General features: G+C 32.7%; 3 protein-coding genes and 1 long non-coding RNA gene across 4 annotated transcripts; 3 read left to right on the top strand and 1 right to left on the bottom strand.

Moving 5' to 3' along the window:
- Positions 1-809: 809 nt before the first annotated feature.
- On the top strand, positions 810-5,986 carry LOC103313129 (spaetzle-processing enzyme). The gene is made up of 4 exons (XM_008195573.3): positions 810-970; positions 1,026-1,281; positions 1,329-1,510; positions 5,500-5,986. Exons 1-4 carry the CDS (start codon positions 928-930, stop codon positions 5,913-5,915), a joined length of 897 nt encoding a protein of 298 aa, XP_008193795.1. The 5' UTR covers positions 810-927; the 3' UTR covers positions 5,916-5,986.
- A 3,724-nt stretch (positions 5,987-9,710) lies between these two features.
- Positions 9,711-15,535, top strand: LOC661375 (serine protease P136). Its single transcript, XM_064355966.1, has 12 exons — positions 9,711-9,955; positions 10,173-10,406; positions 10,454-10,588; positions 10,633-10,741; positions 10,792-10,991; positions 11,038-11,171; positions 11,218-11,500; positions 14,186-14,497; positions 14,550-14,655; positions 14,713-14,912; positions 14,961-15,094; positions 15,146-15,535. Exons 1-12 carry the CDS (start codon positions 9,901-9,903, stop codon positions 15,431-15,433), a joined length of 2,190 nt encoding a protein of 729 aa, XP_064212036.1. The 5' UTR covers positions 9,711-9,900; the 3' UTR covers positions 15,434-15,535.
- Positions 15,536-19,731: 4,196 nt separating this feature from the next.
- Positions 19,732-21,164, top strand: LOC661211 (phenoloxidase-activating factor 3). Its single transcript, XM_015981308.2, has 6 exons — positions 19,732-19,873; positions 19,923-20,222; positions 20,274-20,361; positions 20,412-20,623; positions 20,675-20,802; positions 20,854-21,164. The coding sequence occupies exons 1-6, from the start codon at positions 19,816-19,818 to the stop codon at positions 21,145-21,147; spliced, it is 1,080 nt and encodes a 359-aa protein (XP_015836794.2). The 5' UTR covers positions 19,732-19,815; the 3' UTR covers positions 21,148-21,164.
- Positions 20,781-21,421, bottom strand: LOC135265749 (uncharacterized). Its single transcript, XR_010333597.1, has 2 exons — positions 21,260-21,421; positions 20,781-21,182 (listed from the first exon to the last, which is right to left on the bottom strand). It is a non-coding gene; the product is annotated as an uncharacterized LOC135265749 (long non-coding RNA).
- Positions 21,422-21,755: the final 334 nt, after the last annotated feature.

The raw sequence follows: 21,755 nt of genomic DNA, 5'->3' as shown, positions 1-21,755 counted from the left end.
GATCTGAACAAAATTTCAAAAAGAAGTTATTGTACCTTCGTTATCATCTACATTTTACTAAAGTGTTTTAGGCTTAAACTCTTAAGAACAATACATGCTAGCACCTCTTAAAAGATACGCCTCAACTTCGCGAACAGTCTGTATAAAAACATAATAGCTAATAATTTTAGCACATTAAAAATTTTCCATATAAAGCAAGCAAAATTATGTGTAACGGTAAACATATCGTCCCTCAGAAATTAAAGGCCCCGAAGATTTGCCTCATTAATTCATTAACAATAAGTCATCATAAAGGTGTTTGAACAAAATCTGACAAACTGCACTTTAATTGTAATTGGAAAGCTGTGAATTAATTACATTCAAACAACCAACTCAAACATTTCTCGAAAAAAAATCCTTTTAAATAAATGTCTGATTTTTCTCAGTAGACCAAGAACTATTAGAAATTTAAAAAAAGCTTAAAAATGTTTTTAGGAATTGGTAATTCAGTGGCTTCTTGCGAGCGAAAAGGTTTTTTTAATGACTATCTAGAATTGACCGGAAGTTCAGAAAAATGTTTTTTGTTTCCATTAAAAAAATAGGTACCTATGGTTTCTTTCACATACACATGTATTGTCCTAGTAGTACAAACTATCATAATTAAATTTACTAGATTTTCCCAAAGTTAAGATATCGGTTCGTGCTTTAGGTGAAAAACAGTGATTTTGACACTTATCCTTTTACGCTAAATTAATTAAAAATAGAAATAAAAAGCAAGAAAAGATTGGACGGCATGTTTACTTTTTTCTTGAATCGTTTTAAGAAATCCTACATGTGGCGGTTGCGCAAAAAGTTATCGCCAAATTTTATGAACCATTTTATTGACACATTGTTCCTAAAATCGAGTAACCTCAACAAGTCTTTTGAACATTGTGATTGTGCTCGAAAATGAGGGTAGCCATAATTTTTCTTATACACTTTGCTAATATCCGTAAGTACAAACAAACCGCTTAATTAAGTTTCTAGCGATAAAAAAATATTTACAGTTACAGCTTTTGATATAAAAGACCACCCAAATTGGCATTTACTCGATCACGAGCATTGTGGTGAAAGTCTATCAGACAGAATAATTGGTGGTGCATCTGCTACTTTAGGGCAGTTTCCCTGGGTAGCTCGTCTCGGCTATCAGCCGCATTTCCCACGTTTCAGTTTACCAGTTTTCAAGTGTGGCGGCTCTCTTATAAGCAATTTTTATGTGGTTACAGCAGCCCATTGTGTGGCACATTTGAGGAACGAAGATTTGTATGTTGAATTAGCCATGACGAGGTTTGAACAAAGTGAATTTTTAGAGCTTTGATACGACTTGGCGAATTAAATGCGATTACTGACGTAGACTGTGAAAATAATGTGTGTGCACCACCGGTTCAAGATTTTAGACCAGCAAAACAGTTTTATCACGAAAACTATGGGAATCCAAAAATGAGACATGACATCGCCTTGATTAGACTGGATCATCCTGCTAAAATTCACAGTAAGTAATTTACAAACTTCTCCGTACTCCACAAGAAAAAATATGATTTTAGAACTCATTTTAACTTATTATACAGGGTGTTTCGCGTAACTGCGCCTGTAAAATGCAGTCGACAATACATATTCCAATACGAATTCAAGTACAAATTTTGAAAAAATTGCTAGTTTGTTCTCTCCTTCAAATAAATGCAACGTTTTTAGTTAGTCAGCGATTGAGTTACATTGATTAGAATCATATTTATTCTGCCTCTTGGTAGAACACATAAAAATTGTTTCTGAAAAGAAGCATTTTACTGTTAATGAAACTGGAGTTAGTTTGACAACTACTGTTTTGGGATTCCAAAAATGTATTAATAAAAATGTTTATTTTTTGTGCGTAGGACTTGTGTGAAATACTCTGTACGTACATAATACATAAATGAAATAGTAATAAAATAAATTAAAAGATATCGGTACTGACGCATTTCTAAAAACAAAAAAACAAGTTCCGTTTAAAAATTGCTACATTTTGAAATATACGATGTATTCTATCTATACTAAATATTGTTTATTACTTTTTTGTGAAATTTAGAAACAATAATTAGTTTAACGCTCAAATCAAAACAAATCAAAAGTTAGTTCGGGACGAGTTGAATTGGTTCCCGTCGATCAGGTAGGTCAGATAAACGGATTAATGTATTATGATAACAGGAATGGCATTTGAAGTGTATGAATAAATTCACAAGTTCTTAAATAAATTCTAAATAAAATTTCACCAAAATATATCAATTATATCTTGAAATTAGTTAAAATTTTGAACATATATCAATGATTAATCACAAAGACAAATTGAATGAAAATTTATTTTTTTACAACACTCGCACGTAACGTACGTAAGCAAACAAACACCTTTTTCACAAAAACTCTGATGAATACTCATTATTATTAATTAAAACTAGAGCTTCATTAATCATTCTTTTATAAATATATAAAAAATCTGATTATTAATTAGACAATGATTAGAGGGTCTTACAAACTGACAAATTAAAATGCGATACGAACGTAAAAAATCATTCATTGTAAGTATTTTTAAAAAGAACCCGCGTTAGGACCTATTTTTGATATCTGTAATTCTCACCAAGTTATTGCAATTTAAAGTTGCTACGAGGTGGAGATCGCGGCATATCTCCCCCTTTGTAATGACTACAGGACCACTGGACCAAGCTCGCAAGTTTTTATTTTATCCTTTTTTCATATACAAACATTTCAAAGGCCAAAAAAACGGTAAATAATTAAATTATCAATAACTTTTCGCGTCAAAACAGTGTATTTATTAACTAAATCTCTTGAAATTGGTTAAAATTTTCTAATTTATCACTTTCTTATCTTTTTGGTCGTTTTTTTTTAAATATGTGACTTTATAACTCAAAAATAAACGAAATTACTCAAAAATGACTTAAACCACGTAAGTGCTTTTTAAATAATGAGTAATAAGGTTTCTTCGTTCGATCACTTTTGTGAATACATGAATTACGATACAAAGGATATTATTAAAGAATTTTCAAGTTAACATCATGCAATGACTGTTTTATTAATCAGAAAAAGAAAGCAATTGCAGGGCTTCGTTTTATAGATACAACATCTTTAAATTGGTTAGCTGCTGGACTTAAAAGGTCAAAAAAGAAATGACGAAAGTGTGTGATTTTAACTAATTTGAAGAGATTTAGTTAGTAAATAAACTGTTTTTTGATGTGAAAATTATTAATTATTTTTCGTTTATCTTTTTGTAAACTTGGAAATGTTTGTAATTGAAAAAAATTAATCAAAAACTTGGTCCAGTGGGCCTGTAATCACTACAAAAGGAAATAAATATACCGCGATCTCCACCTCGCGCGCATATTGCAGTAACTTTAAATTGCAATAACTTGGTGAGTATTACAGATATTGAAATGATTCTTGCACCAAAAACTTATTTAAAATATTAGCATCCTTTCATCTTGCTTATACCTATAGGAGTCTATTTTAAAAAAAATTCTCGCATCTCGAAAATTCTACAACACAAATATGACATGTTACAAGAAAATTGTAATTTTCTTACTTTTCTTTTGTAAAATCTAAAATTTGTTTATATACGTTAGAATCTACATATACAGGGAAATCTAGTATAAAAAAGTGAATTTTGTAGCTTTATTCAAAAGGCAAATATGATGATGTAAACACAAAATTTGCGCAATTTTAGTTAGTTCTTCAAAAATTTTCAGAAAAACGTGTTTTTCATGATGAAGGCAATTCCAAATCAAAAAGTGATCTTCAGATTCGAATTCAGCACGAAATTCTACATAATAATCAGTTTTCAGCAATCGTGTGCAATCGAGTCCGGACCAACTTCTTAAATAAGCGACTTTCGTGATGCCTGCTCCCGTATTATGACAAAAAATAAAGAACGCTTTTATTTATTTCGCTACGTTTTAATGCCATTTTTGATTATCTTTCTATTAGAAATATTAGATTTGATCTCTCAGCCATTCCATGACATCGAAGTTTAAAAATTATTTTAGTAATGTTGAGTTTGCTTTAAAGTAGACGATACTGTTGTCTAATGAATTTTACGACAAAAGATTTTTAAGAAAAGATATACTTTTTTATCTTTTTAACTTTTGATGTCCCATCTGTTACTGCAAACATAAAATGTTGTTCTTACTCCTTACGTTGTTAAACAAATTTCTACTGTCTAATTTTAATATTAAAATCTTTAATAATAATAATAAAATCTGCTTGAATAATTTTTTAGAGTTATCTTCACACACAAAATTTTTTGACTTATCTGTCATGTAAAACAAAACGTAAATTAATCAGAAGTCGTTGCCTTTTTCCTTATTCTTCTGTTTTGTGGTTTCAAAAGTTTCAACAGGTTTTACCTTTTACTTCAAAAATAGTTTATAGAATTAGTGCTTTTTAAATTAACAAAATTTTATAACGATTATTCAACCGTAAAAATGTGATATCTTTTTTGTGTCCCGTCCGTCATCAATTTGTATTTTTTTTTCCTGCTCGTACTTCAAACTTTAAAAATTTGGTTCCAATTGTATATTGTAGTTAGACTGGTACTAAGTTCCTGTAAAGAAAAATTCAGTTCTATTGATATTGTTCGTAAAAACTAGAAAAAATCGTGCAGTGTCCCATCCGGTAAAATTGTAATCCCAACCAACCTCGTTAGGGTGCAATTAACTAAGTGCATTGTCACAGAGATTATTATGTGTGTATGCAGAACTACAGCTCTTTCGGATAAGAAAAACCTTCTCAAATTATTGACGCGGAAAACAGACAACAAAGCAAGTTAAATAAAAGTTGAAAATTTACAGAATAAGGCGTATTATAAAACAAGATAACTTTCAAAACATCTAACTTTTTCAAACATTCGATGAACCTCCACGGTTTTACGTCAGTATCTTACGCCTAATTTAAAAAATTTGAATCGTAATATGCAAAATTTGGCGCAAATAGCTGATAATATTTATTGCTACATGACTGTTAACTATGTAATGAATGTTTGTTTTAACACTTGATATGGTCGTAAAATGTTTATTGTTGTAACAAAAGCAAAACGTAGAAATGAGTGTTTTAATTGTTTTTATTACCATTTTATTGTTTGTAATAGTTGAATATTACATATGTTTATTGAATTCAATTGTGCTTCTTTATTAAAGATAAGTAAAATTAAAAAGAAATGTGAAAAATTTGCTGTTTCGATTTAGATCAACTAAACGTAGGCGAAAGACTTGTAAAGTGCGATAACACTTTATTACCTATTATTCCTATTAAGTGGTATCATAGGTAGTATTTAAATTTATTAACTACATAAAATAGAGAACGATAATTTTTATTAAACTGCAAACACGAGTAGCATTTTTAATACGTTTTTAGGAAAAAGATCAGTTTTTTTTCAAATTTTTTTACTCCAGTGTGAGACAGATAGTCAAGCTATTAAATTGTAAAAATATTCTTCTTCAGGTTATGTGTTGCCTATTTGCTTGCCGCAAGGCCCCCTTCTGAACAAAGACTACGAGGGCACCACTATGGAAGTGGCCGGATGGGGTGTAAACGATGTGGAAACTGGTGCATCCAGTGCTGTGTTGCTGCACGTTCGTGTTCCCATTATTAAGCCCGAAATGTGTGAACAATCCGTTGGTCATTTTGCAACAGTTAGCGAGAACCAATTCTGTGCTGGGGGTCAGATCGGTTATGATTCCTGTGGAGGAGATTCAGGTGGTCCCCTAATGAAACCCGAAGCTGTGGACGGTCCACCGCGCTACTTCTTAATTGGAGTTGTTTCTTTTGGAAGCACAAATTGTGGAAGTAACGTTCCAGCCATTTACACAAATGTGGCGCGTTATGTAAAATGGATTTTAGATAATATCGAACCTTGATTAGGCGATTTGTACCCACTCCACTGTATTCTTTAATACGTGAATAAAGGAATTTCTTGATAAAACTGAAATTTACGATTCTTGACTGAGATTGCGGTAATAACGATCACATGCTACAAAACATATTTTTCTTCCTAAGTACAGGAAGTAAGAAACGTTTTCTTTTGATGATGTTAAATAATTCAAAAATAAAGTACGTTTAATTATTTAATGAAATGATTAATTAACGGTTTAACCAGGACTTCCATATGCGAGGGGAGTTCAACCGGAATTAGTTTATAACTTTTTATTGAAACAAAATTTTTACAAAACTTTTTAAACTACCTCTTCCTTTACCTCTTTGCACATACGCTATTCCTTTGGTAGTTTTATAATACCTTCTTTACAGAAGATTTCTGGCCGAGTGCCTAAGCCAGTTGTGCGTAAAATTGTGAAGTTCACAATTCGTCATTCTGGACTCTAACGTTTTCCAATGCCTTTTTAGGGCCCAGTTTCTGGAAACATATTTAACGGAGAGATAAATTTAAACCTCAGTTAACAACGCAACGCAAATCAGATACGCACTACCTTATACTCTCACCAACTAACGAGTTTTAATATTTAACTGAAGTTTAATCGTGCCAGAAATCGGACCTAAGTGGGTAAAAAAAATTATATTTACAAGGTGACATAGTAGCGCTATAAAAGGAATATGGAGAAGTCTTTTTCCAAAATCATTGAAGTCAAATGGGCTGTGTGTGGTCGTTTTTTATTTTTCTTTTTGATCGAAATAAGGGCTTAATTTTATAGATGTCAGTTAAAATAGCAAGGAGCATTGATTTAAACATGTCTTTACAAAAATCGTGTATGTAACCCCCTGGGTTTTCCTACATTCAGAAACCAAGTTTTTCCATCTGACACCACAACTTTTCCATTTATCGGTTTTGGTAAAATAGGGCTTAGCCACTTTTTTGGATCCTTTTTTAGTGTAGGTATAAATCGCTCGATAGAGCTTGATAATAGAATCTTTTTTTTGCATTCTACACGTCTGACTGTATGTTCAAAAGGTCTAATTTTTTGGTAATTTTTCACTTACGGATAAAGATAATAATTTATAATTATTATCAAAAAAGTAATTTTTGAGCAAAAAGTCAAATTCTGAATTTTATAAAAAACTACGCGTATTCACTTCAGGAAACTGTCAGATGTTGAATTAAACGCAATTTTACATTTTAAGTTTAAAAATTATTTTTATTTATGAGTTGCTACTTGTGACGTCGTAAATTTGGTGACAATGTGAACTGTAATTGGGGTAAGATTGTAAAAGGTTTGTTGGGATATTTCAGTGCAGGCATCAGTTTTTGTCAATTTTATTGTAAGACTGTAAATAAGGGACTTCAAAAAGGTCGGCTACTGGTAAGTGATCTCTTTGTTGGCAAATTATACTAACGTCTAATAAATCATGCGTCTGTTTCGCGTTTAAATACAAAAGAACGATTATTTAAGTAACCAAGTAAAAATTTATAATTCTGATACCAGTGTTTGATGAGCTAGCAGGCAAGGATTCACTTAGTCTAAAAACTTTGTATTTAAATTAACAGTCAGTGCCCAAAAACTTATAAAACTGCTACGACTTTATTTATTAACAAAAAATTTTATAAAAACCAAAAACGGTCCTTATCATTCTACAGGCTGGTGTAAAAAATTTCAGGATTTTTATTTCATTAGAATCGCGATTTTTTTGGGTGCGCGATAAGGTTGCCACGCCCTAGGAACAAAACTCAAAAAATTACAAAAAATTATTCTTACAAACGACAATTTCCAACGTTTTTGGCCGAAAATAATGAACAATTTATTAAATGAATTTTGTAAAAATTGTACCAATTCCTTGCTAAAGAAACCCTCACACATGCTTTGAAACTGATCAAATTGCTTTATTTGGACAGAAAACGATGATTTTTTCCTAGTTTTTTTCTCGGTTTTTTCAAATAATTTTCTTTCGGCGATTCCTGGCTAAGATAATGACTAAATTGCTTGTTGACTTGTTTAGTTTTGTTAAAAATGTATGATTTGGAACGTAAAAAATGCTTTAGAAATTATCCTATCTTGGCTGAAAATTGTGACTTATGCTGAGCTATGCACTGTTTTAATTGTAAATACGTCATTTCAAACAACTCTTTGTTTAAAAACAAAAAAAATGCTTTGGAAAGGCTGAAATCATCTTACTCTAACCGAAAACCATAAGATTTAAGCATTCTTTTGAAAATATCGTATTTTCATAGTACGAGTATAGACTAAATAATCCTCCGGCTTCCACTTACCAAGCCACTGATTTTCAACCTCCGTTTTATCCGAAACTCAACACATGCTAAATTAGTTCTCATCAGAGATGCAATAAACTTTGGGTTTATACGTCGAATAGCAAACTGTCATGTTATTCGAAAAAAATGTGTTATAGAAACAGATGGATGTGAAAAAATAGATACAGGTTTATACGTCGATAAGCAAGAAAAATTTTCTGAATGTGATTGGTAAGAAAGGAAGAATTGGGATACCAATGAATTTGTGTTTATAGTACTATGTCGAACAGCCACTTTCAGTTTAATTATAAGAAAATGAAGAGCGTTTAGGTTTTCTTAAACAAATTTTACTGTCGTCATTTAAAAGTTTTTTTAAAAGTTGGTTCTACATTTTTTACTTTCAAAATTGAGGTATCACCACCGTTACAAGAATCCCTAAATCGACTAAAATAATAATTTCTGTTTAAACACGGCAAAAAGAGGATAAATAATATAAAAAACTCGTTTCATAAGACCATAAAACACTCATTATTTCAAAAAACTCGGGGCTAACGCCACTTTTTTTTAAACTGAATTCGTTCTTTAAAACTGGTCTTATGAAACTTGTTTTTTAATATACTATTAATCAATATTTTACAATATTAAAATAATAAATACGTACTTAAAGATAAAAATTGAACAGAATGTTGTAAGTTTATCGTCCGTTATAGTTTACATGTTTTTTTGGGTTCATAATTTCTAGGTGACAAAGTCGCAATAATTGAAACAAATAAAAATAAAACTCTTGATACTTTTTCTTTGTTGCATTATTTTCCTTTTATTCATTCGTCATTTTATTATTTGTAGTTACCATTAATTTTTGGGCAATTAAATTACCATTTCAAAACAAGTGATACCTAATTAAAATCTACTCATTCAGTGCTGCGATTTTCCAGGCAATTAACTACCTACTTACCTATCATTTTTTAGCGTTCTACTCGTAATCTTCATGACTGTTTGCACAACAGATCGGTTTTAAACCATGAAAATGGTAGATGTAACTGCGATAATAAAACTTTTCTCACAGTTTTCTGAAAACCTTGACACGTGGTAACGTTATAGAATGTTATGATATTTTTTTTTTCGTTGTCACTGCATTAATTCTCACTTTGTGACAAATTTGTACTTAAAGTGTTATGAAAATGCGATATTAATGCCTTGAAACTACTTGCTTACCGACTTAATTACTCTTAACTTGGAATTAACGAAAAGATGTTTTTTGTACGAGTATTAAGGCAACATCTTAGCATAAATTTGTGTTATGTAAACATGCAGTAGCAGCAGTTGGGACAACAGCTGTATCAGCTCGAAAGTCTTGTCAATTAATCAAATATCGGCATTGGGAAATTTGAATGTGTTAATTTCTTGTCTTGCCTGTTGGGAAATCCCGCACCGGCTCATGCGTACAAATTCCATCAACAACAAATGACCAATATTTACTCCATTAGCAATTATAAACAGAAAGAGATGACAAAATGTGTAAAATTTGCAAAGAGGGGCGATGGAGTTTTGATGACGTCTTCCAAGCCATTAGTATTTCCAGTTCATAGAACAGACGGTGGACTTTCCAAGGCAGGCGAGATACTCACACAAGATCGCTCGACATCGGTATGGGTCAGTGAGAACCCAAGGCACTCATATTATTCATAATTGCAACTTTGTTTACAATGTTAGTGAGGAGTCTCTTTATTCTGGTAGTGACAGCACAAGTTTTAAACGCAGGTAAGCGTCTAATTATACGAGCCATCAATCAATTCTTAAAAGTTATATTATAATGCAACTGCGGCAAATCGCGTTAATCCGCAGTTGGAGTAATGGGCCTTGCATTGTGATAACCTTGCCAAGAGTCAATGTTATTGTGGTTGCTGCTGTTTACTTATTTACGATGCCTCGCGTTTTCACTAGAAATCTGAAAAAAATAATTTGGTTTTACTTTGAGATGAGAATTGCCGAACACCGGATAATGAGGAGGGCGACTGCAAGCCCATCAACAAATGCCAACCCCTGTACTCCCTCTTAGAAAGGCGTCCCATCACAGCCAGCACTGCCGATTACCTTCGCCGATCGCAATGTGGTTTCGTCGGCACTTACCCCAAAGTGTGTTGTCCTTCTGGACGGACAACTATTACCACAAATCCGCCACCGGTTGTAGAAGGACCGACTGAAAACACCGGTAATTGAAAATTGAAGCGAGGATAATTCTCTAACAATATTTTTAAGATGTTGAATCGGTGACTAGCAATTTGCTCCCTGGGGGCGACGTTTGCGGCCTAAACACACAAAGCAGGATCTACGGAGGGGAGAAAACAGACTTGGACGAATTCCCTTGGATGGCTCTGATTGAATACGAAAAACGTACGTTCCAGAAGTATACATTGATTTTATTTTGAATATTTTAGCTGGTGGTAGCCGAGGTTTCTACTGCGGTGGGGTTTTAATCAGTAACAAATACATTTTAACGGCGGCTCATTGCGTCAAAGGCAAGGACTTGCCAAAGACGTGGAAACTGTAATTGTTGATAAAAATTAAACCAAATTGTCTTCAAGTCACAATTTTAGAGTGAGCGTCCGCTTGGGCGAATACAACACTGAAACTGACCAAGACTGCATCAACAACGGCTTTGGTGAAGACTGTGCTCCACCCCCAGTCAACGTCCCTGTAGTTGAAAGAATAGCACATGAAAGTTACGATCCGAATGACGTAAACCAGTATCACGATATCGCCTTGCTGAGGCTGAAACGCTCTGTGACATTTTCAGGTTTGTTTTCATAAAATTCGCTTCCTTTTTTCATACTGTTTCATAGACTATGTCCGACCCATCTGCTTACCAACCTCAAACGAAGAACTTCGACGGTCATTCATTGGCCAAAAACTGTTTGTCGCCGGTTGGGGCAAAACTGAGAACAGGTCTGAAAGCAACATAAAACTGAAAGTCCAGGTGATTTGTTCTCATTTTATTGCTCACTTTTTACAAATCGGTTTAGGTTCCAGTTAAACAAACTTCCGAGTGTAGCTCTACATATCGCGTCGCTAATGTGAGACTTGGCCCAGGACAGATGTGTGCAGGTGGTGAAAAAGGGCGCGATTCTTGTAGAGGTGATAGTGGTGGTCCGCTGATGACCGTTATCAGAGACAAAAACAAGGACGACCATTGGTACGCTGCAGGAGTCGTTTCATTTGGACCGTCGCCGTGTGGAATGGAAAATTGGCCAGGAGTTTATACCAAAGTTTCTAAATACGTCAACTGGATTGTTAATAAGCTAAAACCTTAATTTAGAGGATTGTTGTAAATGTGATTTTTATTAAGAAAATCGGAGCTAATAAAGTTTTTTGAACTATCTTTGTTGATTTGTTTTCCAAGCGTCTCTGGAAATACCCAAAGTCGGAATTGCAAGTGAAAATCCCAAGGCTACTCCTTAAGCATTCCAAAACAGAAAAATATTAAAAAACAAACTGATACTGGGTCACATAGCAAAAATTTATTCTTTATCTTAGTCTGTGTTACATGCTGTGTGATCTTATCATCGTGCGGGATAATTTATCAGTTTTGTTTACGAGTATATATGTCGTATTACGAACAAGTAGCAGTAATTAAAAATACCCTAGTTTTTCTAACCAATAAATTACAAAGACGGAATTTTGGAAAATATGAATAAACATACAAATCACAATGATAATGTATCTTTAAGAGCTTTTGTTTCTTTAAATGTATTCGTAACTGTTGTTGCTGTAGGTAAGTACCAACACTTAAAATTATTACCTAACATTTATTGTGAATAAGAGGGTTTTTGGTTGAGACTTTTCGAAGCGTAAATTTCCAGGTAATTACACCTTATTTGAGAAACAAAAAAGTGTGGAGAAATCTAGAATCTATTGAATATGAACAAGTTTTCTTACTTTTTAAACTAAGACAAAAAACGATTATTAGGTGACACTATTACAGCATTTGTGGCTTTAAAAGCATATTTTATTAAGAATAGAGACTAACAGGTTAGCGGTTGAAGTGTTGTTTAGATCTTAATTTATTTATATTATCCGTTGTTGTTAAGGCTAATAAATTAGTCTACTTTAAAAACTGTCTTGATTTTTAAATTTCTTTATTTTTTTTGGAAAAGTCAATTACTTAAACTACTGCTTAAAAATTGTAAATGCTAGGTGAAAAATAAAAAACGCTATGTATCAAACACTCCTCACCTCCTAAAACGACACTGGGTCTGTCCTTTCATCTAAAAAAAAATTAAAACTGCATATTTGACTGAAAACTCGTTTTTAGTTCATCTCTATCATTTTAAATAATTAGCATAGGTTTTTAGCAAATAAGTGGTCTTTTTTATCTTCTAGTAAATTGTTGCATAAATTTTATCGGTTCCATAATTTCTAATTTCGCTAATAAGATCATCCCAACCTTAAGAATTAACGAAGCCATAAAATTTATCTAACGATAGGTTGTTGCAGACACTGGGGGTAAACAAATTTTATTTTACCTACCACTTATATCACCACTTACATTTACATTATTTTACCTACCATTTATAATATTCTTCCTAGCAAATCACATATTATTACGTAATAGTTATTAACTAGCATTTGGATTATTTCACCGGGTAAATTTATTTGATACATATTCAAGAATACCGAGTGATTACTGAATATGATATAACCGAAAAACGTTATAAAAACGGCTTGAGATCAGATCTTTTCCTACTCTGTTAGTAGATGTTAGCCACCTTGGAAATCTGATACTTAGCTGATAAATCTGTTAGGCGACAATTTTAAATTAATTGTTATCTACTGCACGATACAAGTCGTATCAGAAATACGTGTGGTAATTTTAACAGGTAATCGAGCTTAACAAATATAACATTTTTTTTGTTTGTAATTTTTCAATAAATATTTCGCAAATTTACTTCAAATTAGTAGAAGAGAAGCTATGAGTACAAAAATAAAAATTAAGCACTATTTTCCTTGTGATAGAATCAGCCAATTTAAAAAAACAATAAAAGTAGTTATGAATATAAAAAAAAAACAAACTATACAGCGTTGGGCAAATGTATGGAACCAAACGTTTTGTGCTTAAATTATGTACCTTACGTAAACACAATTAAGTACATCATCAACTACGTTAAAAATGTGATGATTTTTCAAGAAAAACTTTTTTTAATTTCTTTTAGTTTTTGCGTTTTTTTTTTTAATTTTTTTTTCAAATGGCACCCTACTACAACGTTTTTTCTTAGTAAAAGATTATGGGCTAAAAATAACTTTTACATTAATAAAATTTATTTTGGGTCAGCGGTTTTTCTTAAATGAATTTTTAAAATTGCGGCCCGAACTCATTACGAAGATATTTCGAATTTAGCCGAAGTGGCTGTTTGTATCTACGGATGTTTTTAATCTACTAATTTGATTCGTTAAATTTTTCGCAAATATAAACATCTATGAAAACGATCACTTCGGCCAAGTTCAAAAAAACCTTCGTAATGAGCTCGGAACGCAACTTTAATTATTTATTAAAGAAAAACCACTGGCTTAAAATTAATTTTATTAAAGTAGAAGTTATTTTTAGACCATATTCTTTTACCAAAAAAATTGAGGTGGTAGGGTGCCATTTGAAAAACAAATTTTGAATAACTCATACTGTATATTATTAAACTTGTTTGCACAGAAGAAAGGAGAAAAACAATAAAAATAATAAATAGTTTAACAAAATGTTATGTAGATAAGTTGTAGTATTTGAAGAGTTTTATTACGTAATAAAAGTAACACGCGTATTTGTATACAAGTCGAGAAACCAGAAACCCTAAATTATGCAGTTAGTTTTCGCTTTATGTTATGGTATGAGCGCACACAAACTCCAACACATCTACAAACGTTCTAAATTGTTAAACAGTTTCTAGATCTAACATAGAACATTTTTACGCTTGTCTTTTGTCTAATTCTCGGTTTTTTATTTAGTAATAGCGTGTACTACACCAAAGGGTGAACAGGGTGACTGCAGATCGCTAAATCACTGCCAACCCTTACGCAGCATCTTGGAGCGTCGACCCATGTCACAAGAAGACAACAAATATCTCATAAATTCAATATGTGGTTACGAAGGGCTATGGCCAAAGATGTGTTGTCCAAGTAACACATTTATTGTACCGAAAAAACCCTTGCTTCCTGATAAAGATCAGTGTGGTATTTTTACAGCGAGCAGGATTTTCGGGGGAATGCAAACAGAACTAGACGAGTTTCCTTGGATGGCGTTACTAGAGTATCAAAAACGTAATAAATTTGCCAATAAAGATTTATAATTTTTACACTTTAATTTTGGTAGCAAATGGTAAGCGAAAATTACTCTGCGGTGGAGTCTTGATCAGTGAGAAATACGTTTTGACTGCGGCGCACTGTGTGAAAAGGAGAGTTATGTCAAATGCAAAATTGTAGGTAAGAAATTAACAAAATGTGTCTGTTTCTGATTTTCCGAGTTACCACAACAGAATATCCGTTCGGTTAGGAGAGTACAACACCAAAACCAACCCTGATTGTCTCGGTTTTGGTATTAGTGAGGTTTGTGCTTCACCGCCTGTTACTGTAGACGTGGAAGAAGCAATAGCATACGAAAATTTTAACCCTAACAATATTAACCAATATGATGATATAGCACTCTTGAGGCTGAAAGCATCCGTTAATTTTACCGGTACATACCTAATTGGGTTATAAAAATTCAAATTATCCCCGTTTGTAGATTTCATCAAACCTATTTGTCTCCCAACCACTCCCGAAGAACTCAACAAGTCGTACATTGGGCGCAAGCTCACTGTTGTTGGTTGGGGCGTTACAGAAAATGGTTCAGAAAGCAATGTAAAACTGAAGGTTCAAGTATGTAGTTATTGTATTTTAAAAACAAATTTACTTAGTTGTAATGTTTAGTTACCAGTAACAAATACTTCCGAATGCATTTCTGTGTATCAAGAATACAATATTAGTTTGGGTGCTGGACAGATCTGTGCAGGTGGGGAAAAAGGGAAAGATTCTTGTCGGGGTGACAGTGGAGGACCTTTGATGGGTGCTAGCGTGGATAAAGAAGGCGACGTTCATTGGTATGCTGTTGGGATAGTGTCTTATGGGCCAACACCATGTGGAATGGAGGGTAAACCAGGTGTTTACACCATGGTTTCCAAATATGTGGAGTGGATCATCAGCAAGCTTGAGCCCTAGTTCGAAACAAGCAATTAGTGGAATTTTTTTGTCTCTAATATTTATGCAGTACATGATTAATTTTTAATATTTTTCCGAATACACGTAAAACTAGTCAATGGATTTATTGTAATGTTATCTAAAGCCTTTGATTCATTTAGTCATATCCTGGTTCATAAGTTAACTTTCTTCGGCTTTTCTTCTTTTTCCCTCTCTTATGTATCCTTTAATGGTTTTTCTTCTTTCAATTACTGTGTGAAATCTGGAGTCCCTCAAGGATCAAATTTGGGGCCTCTCTTATTTATTCTGTTTATTAACGATTTGTTATTGTCTTTATCCTGTCCTGTTCTTGCGTATGCGGATGATTTAAAAATATTTTATTCTATTACAAATCAAAATGATGCAGACTTCTTACAACTGAACTTTAGTAAAATTGCAGACTGGTGTAACAAATATAGATTACATTTAAATATTAGTAAATGTTGCAGTCTCTTTCTCTCGATGTCGTTCTCCCTTTCCATCTTCATATTCTATTAACAAATGTGTCCTTGGAGGAAAGGATGCCATTAAAGATCTCGGTTAACTTTTGACTCAGCTATGACATTCCTTATCCATGTCAGAAATGTTCGTAATTCCGCTTTCAAGTCACTAGGTTTTGTTATGCGTATGGATAAATATTTTTCTGATGCGCTATTGAAAATTTTCTATTATGCTTTTGTCTTAAGTAAAATTGAATATGCATGTCTAATATGCTTTCCAATTTATATTTCTCACTCTATGCTCCTAGATTCAATCCACCGCAGATTTTTGAAATATTTGTCGTTGAAACTGGACGGGATTTATCCAGAAGTGGGCACCAGCCAGGACGAGCTGCTTGCGAGACATAACATAGTTGCGCTTAACATTAGAAGAGAGCACATTTGTCTCAAATTTTTAGATAATTTACTCAGCAGTAGGATCAACTGCTCTAACTTATTGGCTCAGATCCGTTCAATGTCTATCTATTGTATATTTATTGTTTATTCTATATCTATTGTTTGTTTTATTAAATTATGTTAATTTTCGTTATTTTTATTTGTAAAAATACCTGCATTTACAGTTTCTTATTTTTTGTAAGATTACAATATTTATTTTTGTCCTGTAACTGATGATCTCGTTGGACAATAAAGATTATTATTATTATTATTATTCCGACCCGGCAAAAGTATGAGAAAAACTTGACAGACAATTACTTTGATCATAATTATTTGGCAAATAATTTTCATGGCTTTTACACTCCACTGACCCGGTGGTTTAAACCCGTAGTCAGGCAAGAAATCACCATTACGAATATTGGTATCAAGTAATGGTGTTGAAAATTTGTTTCAACTACAAATGATGTAAGTAACGTTCCCAAAACCCCAACTCTTGCCTGACTTACTGATCGTCCGTCTCGCAACAAGATAAATTATTTATTGAATTATTGTTTCTTGTATTGCAATTCCTAAACTGACTTTCGTTATTATTTAGAACTTTTCTAACAATATTACATGTTTTTAAAAGAACTGATTTTTGATTTTCAACAATTAAATTTGAACTTAATTTTAAACGTTCAAGATTTTGCTTTAAATTTTTTGGCACCACTTCTACTGCAGAAATAATTATTGGCACAATTTTTATTTTTTCAAGATTCCAAATATTCTTTATCTCACTAGCTAAAATCATGTATTTAGAAATTTTTGTATTGTACGTTTCTTGTATGTTGTGTGTATTTGGATCAGCAATATCTATGATAAATGCATGTCTTTCTAATTTAGAAATAGAGATAATATCTGGTCTATTAGCAGTAATAGTTACGAGGATAAATTGCAAAGTCTCCGGCCTAGCTAAGAAAACAAAAGCAAATCAAGTAACTTTTTTTTTTATTTTTCAACATAATCTCCCTCGAGCTGAATGCACTTGGTCCAGCGATGTTCAAGTCCCTTTATGCCGTCTCTATAATCCTTTTCGTCGAGCTCGTCAAAATAAGCATTGGTGGCAGCAATGACTTCACTGTCTGATCCGTATTTCTTTCCAGCGTGAAATTTTTTCAAGTTTGGAAATAGACTGAAGTCCGAGGGAGCCAAGTCTGGCGAGTAGGGCGCATGGGGTACCAATTCGAATCCCAATTCATTAATTTTTTCCATAGCAATAACGGACTTGTGACAGGGGGCGTTATCTTGATGAAACAAAATTTTTTTCTTGACTAGTCCCGGGCGTTTTTCTTGGATTTTTTGTTTCAGCTGGTCCAGCAGGGAAGCATAATATGGGCCGTTGATTGTTTTTCCTTTTTCCAAATAATCTATGAAAAGAATACCCTTAGCATCCCAAAATACTGACGCCATAACTTTTCCGGCCGACCGAACTGTTTTCGCTTTCTTCGGAACGGGTTCCCCCTTTGCAGTCCATTGTTTAGACTGCTGTTTGGTTTCGGGTGAATAATGGTGAATCCACGTCTCATCTACAGTTATAAATCTTCGTAAAAAATCCACCGGATTGTGTTGTAAGCGGGCCAAACACTCCTCAGAAATCATTTTTCTAATCAATTTTTGCTCTGGTGTGAGCAGTCGCGGCACCCATCGCGCAGATAACTTTCTCATATCCAACACTTCAGTTAGGATGTAATGTACCCGCTCCGTTGAAATGCCCACAGCTTCTGCTATCTCTACCAATTTTGACCGGCGATCATTCAAGACAATTTTATGGACTTTTTCTACAATTTCTTTGCACGTAGCGGTTTTTGGTCGTCCTGAACGTGGTGCATCTTCCGTGCTTTTACGACCACGTTTAAAGTCCGCGACCCAAGTTTTAATTGTCGTGTAAGAAGGAGAAGAGTCGCCCAATGTATTGTCCAGTTCAGATTTTATATCCTTTGAGGATAGCCCTTTAATAAAAAAATATTTGATCACTGCACGAATCTCAGTTTGCTCCATTGCGCACAAACACCAAACTACATCGAATTCAAACAACTGGCAAATAATTATTATTTGACAGATGTTTTTGATATTCCAAGGCACGACTGATAAAATATGAAAGAATATAATGCCATAATAAAATCTGCCAAATTTGCATCCTATCTAGGCTAGGCCGGAGACTTTTCAATTTATTACATTAGTTAAAACTGTCCTATTCCAATAGAGTTTAAAATTGTCATTTTCTATAAATGAGTCAGGCTTATATTTATAATAAGGAGATTTGGTTTGAATTAAACCCGAATTAAAAGCTAACTTAGAATGAATTATTTTAGCTACATTATCATGTCTTACTTTATAATCTGATGCAATTAGAACCTGACAAAAAGAAATTAGATGTATTGTTTCAGAATGAGTTCCACACAATCTGCAAACATCATCATTATTTTTTTATAATAATTTTTTGGTTATTTTTTGTATTAATTACTTGATCTTGAATTGCAAAAATAAAACCTTCAGTTTCTGAAAAAATATTAGTTTTTGTTAACCATAAGTGTGAAGCTTTTTTGTCTATACAGGCTGCTCAAAAACTGGCGCACCAACTCAGTGGTACGTTATTGAGAAGCAAGTGCAGATTACGGGAAAAATGTTGAAAAAATTCTTAAAGTTATATTTAAAAAAATCTGGAGCTACAAACGTATTGTGTTAACTTCTTTGGTTTTCATTATTTTTTTATATTTTTATGTTTCATACCAGGTAATCGTTCCGTAACAAAACGATGAATAATTATTTTCAAATTTACTATCAGATTTTAGCAGTTTTTTTAATTGAAAAAAATTAAAATTCATCCAAAAAATCACAATGTGTAGATGTGCCAACACTGGGAATTATTTCCTAGGAAACCGTTTCAAAAATAATTTATTTTTATTGTTGCTCAAATTCTATTGCGATCATGACTGTTAGACAACGTTGCCACATATCATTTACCTAAAATTAGTTATTTATCAATAACTTTAATACAAAGGTTTTTTTTACTATTTTTACCTTTATATGTAACCACTTCTCTACCATACACCATTGTAGTTGGTGCGCCAGTTTTTGAGCACGCTGTATAATTACTGTTATCTAACTCTTTGAAAAATCTACCATGTAAAGGTTTTTTTTAAGTTTCAATAATTGAATTTTCATCAGAAATTATTTCATTTATATTGGGATTATTATTATTATTATTATTATTATTATTATTATTATTATTATTATTATTATTATTATTATTATTATTATTATTATTATTATTATAATTACTATTATTATTTATTATTATTATTGTTATTAAACGTGTGTAACAAATTTTAAATTCTCCCACAACAAGTCGACAGATTATCACAACGCTTGACCTAATGCCGTATCGTTATTGAGTTATCAGCATTTTGAATAAAAGCAACTCGCACACAATTACAGCGCCATACTACAATGGTGTTAAATCATTTTTTGTTTACGTTAGTTATCACAAATTTGGCTGCAAATGCTGGTAAGACAGTCACAGTCTTGGTTCATTTGGTAGTTTTATGTTATTTAAGCTAAACAGTGTCAAACCCCGAACAACTTTTCCGGCGAATGCGTCCCAATTGAAAACTGCCCTTTACTTAATTTCTTTTTCGAAAATGAATCGCAAACACCTACACGAAATGATGCTTTGTATCTGAATAAATCTTTATGTAATTTTTCGGATGTGGATGACAACCCAATAGTGTGCTGTCCCATGAACACCTTACTAGAAAGAACTGATTGTGGTATTAGTGTTGAAAAAAAGATATACGGGGGACGAATAACCGAGCTTGATGAATTTCCTTGGATGGCATTACTAGAAAAGAAAAAATGTAATCCTTAAGAAAAATTTTTGATCTGGTTATTTTTTGTCATTGTTGTAGCGGATGGTAGCAAAGAATTCGTCTGTGGAGGCGCTTTGATTAACAACAAGTATGTTTTAACCGCTGCACATTGTGCTGTTTTGAAGATGTGAGTCAAATTATTTTAATTTAAATTTAATCACAAATTAATTTATTTAGAGTAAGCGTCCGTTTGGGCGAGTACAATACAAAGAGTGATGTGGATTGTATAAAGCAGGGTATAAATAATAATGACCAGGATTGTGCACCACCACCAATTAATGTTCCTATCGAAGAAAAAATTATCCATGAGCGTTATAGCATTTCCAATAGTTTGAACAAATACCACGATATTGCATTATTGAAATTAAAATATGCAGTGGAATTTTCAGGCATATAATTACTTCGCGTTACGTCATTATCATTGTTGCTTTTCCCCACAGATTACATAAAACCTGTTTGTCTTCCGAACTTTCCCGAGAAAAGCTCTTACAAAGGTGTTAACTTTACCATCGCCGGTTGGGGAGAAACCGAGAATAAAACTACGAGTAACGTTAAGCTAAAAGTTGAGGTACCTTGATTGATTTTATTTTGATTTCGAAGCATTCTTTGGGGTTTTTAGCTTCCACTTAAAAGTCGATTACACTGCCAAAATGCCTTCCGTATTTACAATTTTAAGTTAGAATTATCTGAAGGTCAGTTGTGCGTAGGGGGGGAAAAGGGCAAAGATTCTTGCGTCGGAGACAGTGGAGGGCCTTTGATGAATGCCAACAGAAATAAGAATAACGACTTGGTGTGGTATGTGGTCGGAATTGTGTCCTCTGGGTCCAACAGGTGTGGGTTGGAAGCTTTTCCAGGAATATACACAAATGTGTCACATTATGTGCCATGGATAATTAGCAAAATAAAACCCTAATAAAATACAGAAGATTACATTTTCACTTTAATTTCCTGCAAAATTGACATTATTTATTTTTTCAGTTTTTAACTCGAAAATCTATATGTAGCTACTGACATAGGATCCTTACCAGTTTTTAGATGTAGTCTGTCGCTAGTTCGTTTTGAAATACCTATTCGTGGTAAAAATTTTCACATAGAACGATTGACCGGAAGTTAACAATTTGAGCGTCCTTGCCGTTTTAAATACTAGATTTATGTCAATTTGTGATCCAAACAAAATATATTAGCACGAAAATTATAGAAGTTTATTGTAAAAAAATGTGAAATTAATAAATAGATGATGTTTCTTTGATAAAGTTTTATCAGGGCAAAAATGTATAGTCTCTTGTCAAATTGCTTTAACAGTACAATGTTGTTTTATTAAAACATAAAAATTAAATTTTTGTGAATTTTTAACTTTATATATCAAATAAATAACAAAAGAGTTTTGGAGTCTACAAAGAAACAGCTTAAACCTGCTTAAAAATACTCATATCTTGATCCTTGCAAGAATCCTTTTTTCTTCCTAAAAGTATAGGTGGTATTTTTGCAATATATACTAATTGGCACACAAGCTTTTCAGTA

The sequence above is a fragment of the Tribolium castaneum genome, chromosome 3 (assembly GCF_031307605.1).
Source record: "Tribolium castaneum strain GA2 chromosome 3, icTriCast1.1, whole genome shotgun sequence".
Taxonomy (NCBI): Eukaryota; Metazoa; Arthropoda; class Insecta; order Coleoptera; family Tenebrionidae; genus Tribolium; species Tribolium castaneum.
Note: the sequence above shows the minus strand (reverse complement) of the source record. Positions and strands in the feature narration are given on the sequence as shown.

Excerpts from the sequence above, each read along its gene's own strand:
- LOC103313129 (XM_008195573.3), top strand. The coding sequence starts at position 928 with ATGAGGGTAGCCATAATTTTTCTTATACACTTTGCTAATATCC. Across the intron at positions 1,282-1,328 it reads CATTTGAGGAACGAAGATTT|AGCTTTGATACGACTTGGCG; the intron begins GTATGTTGAATT and ends GTGAATTTTTAG. Across the intron at positions 1,511-5,499 it reads TCATCCTGCTAAAATTCACA|GTTATGTGTTGCCTATTTGC; the intron begins GTAAGTAATTTA and ends ATTCTTCTTCAG.
- LOC661375 (XM_064355966.1), top strand. The coding sequence starts at position 9,901 with ATGTTAGTGAGGAGTCTCTTTATTCTGGTAGTGACAGCACAAGTTTTA. Across the intron at positions 10,742-10,791 it reads TTGCCAAAGACGTGGAAACT|AGTGAGCGTCCGCTTGGGCG; the intron begins GTAATTGTTGAT and ends TCACAATTTTAG. Across the intron at positions 10,992-11,037 it reads ACGCTCTGTGACATTTTCAG|ACTATGTCCGACCCATCTGC; the intron begins GTTTGTTTTCAT and ends ACTGTTTCATAG.
- LOC661211 (XM_015981308.2), top strand. The coding sequence starts at position 19,816 with ATGGTGTTAAATCATTTTTTGTTTACGTTAGTTATCACAAATTTGGCT. Across the intron at positions 19,874-19,922 it reads AAATTTGGCTGCAAATGCTG|CTAAACAGTGTCAAACCCCG; the intron begins GTAAGACAGTCA and ends ATGTTATTTAAG. Across the intron at positions 20,362-20,411 it reads CATTGTGCTGTTTTGAAGAT|AGTAAGCGTCCGTTTGGGCG; the intron begins GTGAGTCAAATT and ends TAATTTATTTAG.